We start from the raw sequence: 833 nt of genomic DNA, 5'->3' as shown, positions 1-833 counted from the left end.
CGTGTGGATGTCCCCAGGGGCGGGGGCCGTGCCACCGTGCCTGGAAGCCGTATCTCCTGGTGGTACCTCCTGGTACCAGGAGATGTGGCTTCCAGGTGCGGTGGCACGGCCCCAGCCTGTGTTGGCGGAGCTGGTGGCTCCTGGTTGGGGGGATTTGGGTCCCTGAAGGCATCACCAAAGATCTTGGACATGGTGGCAGCTCCTTGGGGACAGTCCCCAGTATGTCCCATGAGGCTTGTAGCGGCTGTGGAGGGATGGAGGGGTTCCAGCTTGAACCTGGGGCTGCTGTTGGGGTGATTGGGGCTGCTCTGGGGGTGCAGGGACTCCCCCCCCATCCCAGGGAGGAGATGCCCATAGGGTGCTGGGCCTGGGGGTTGGGACCCAGCTGGACCCATGTGTCGTTGTCCCCCTCTCCCCCCAGGAGGATGTGGCAGCGCGGGGGCCCCCGACGTTTTTGGTTCCCCGCCAGCCCCAATACCACCACGAGTGCCCAAGCATCACCCAGCACAGGGTCAGCCTTGAAATGGTTTATTAGGACCAGCCGTGGGGCAGGGCGGCCGCTCCGGGGTCACTACCTGAGCGAGGGTTCACAGTAGATGGGTCACAGCACCCCAAAATCAGCAGCGTGCCTCAGTTTCCCCAGCCTGGGGGGGCTCAGTGTGGGGCCGGGGGCTCTCCCGGCACCCTGTAGAGCTTGCGGAGGCTGGAGTCCATCAGGAAATCCACCGTCCTGCGGTGGGAGGGGAGAGGGGGTGAGGGGGGTCCCGGGCGGGTCCCTGGGGTATGGTTAATGCGGTTGTGCCGAGGCAGGGGGGGGGCTGGCTGGCCTGTCC

At 66.0% G+C, this 833-nt stretch overlaps 1 protein-coding gene across 1 annotated transcript in view; it reads right to left on the bottom strand.

The window, feature by feature from the left end:
• Positions 1 to 654: 654 nt before the first annotated feature.
• The window catches only part of LOC103899618 (SEC14-like protein 2), a 6557-nt gene continuing 6378 nt past the window's right edge, over positions 655 to 833 (bottom strand). Inside the window, exon 11 of the mRNA XM_009280116.1 lies at positions 655 to 730. Coding sequence (XP_009278391.1) covers positions 655 to 730 — 76 coding nt within the window. The remainder of the gene's footprint in view (positions 731 to 833) is intronic.

The sequence above is a fragment of the Aptenodytes forsteri genome, unplaced genomic scaffold, assembly GCF_000699145.1.
Source record: "Aptenodytes forsteri isolate BGI_AS27 unplaced genomic scaffold, ASM69914v1 Scaffold196, whole genome shotgun sequence".
In the NCBI taxonomy this organism is placed as follows: domain Eukaryota; kingdom Metazoa; phylum Chordata; class Aves; order Sphenisciformes; family Spheniscidae; genus Aptenodytes; species Aptenodytes forsteri.
This window is presented reverse-complemented; position numbering and strand designations above follow the sequence as displayed.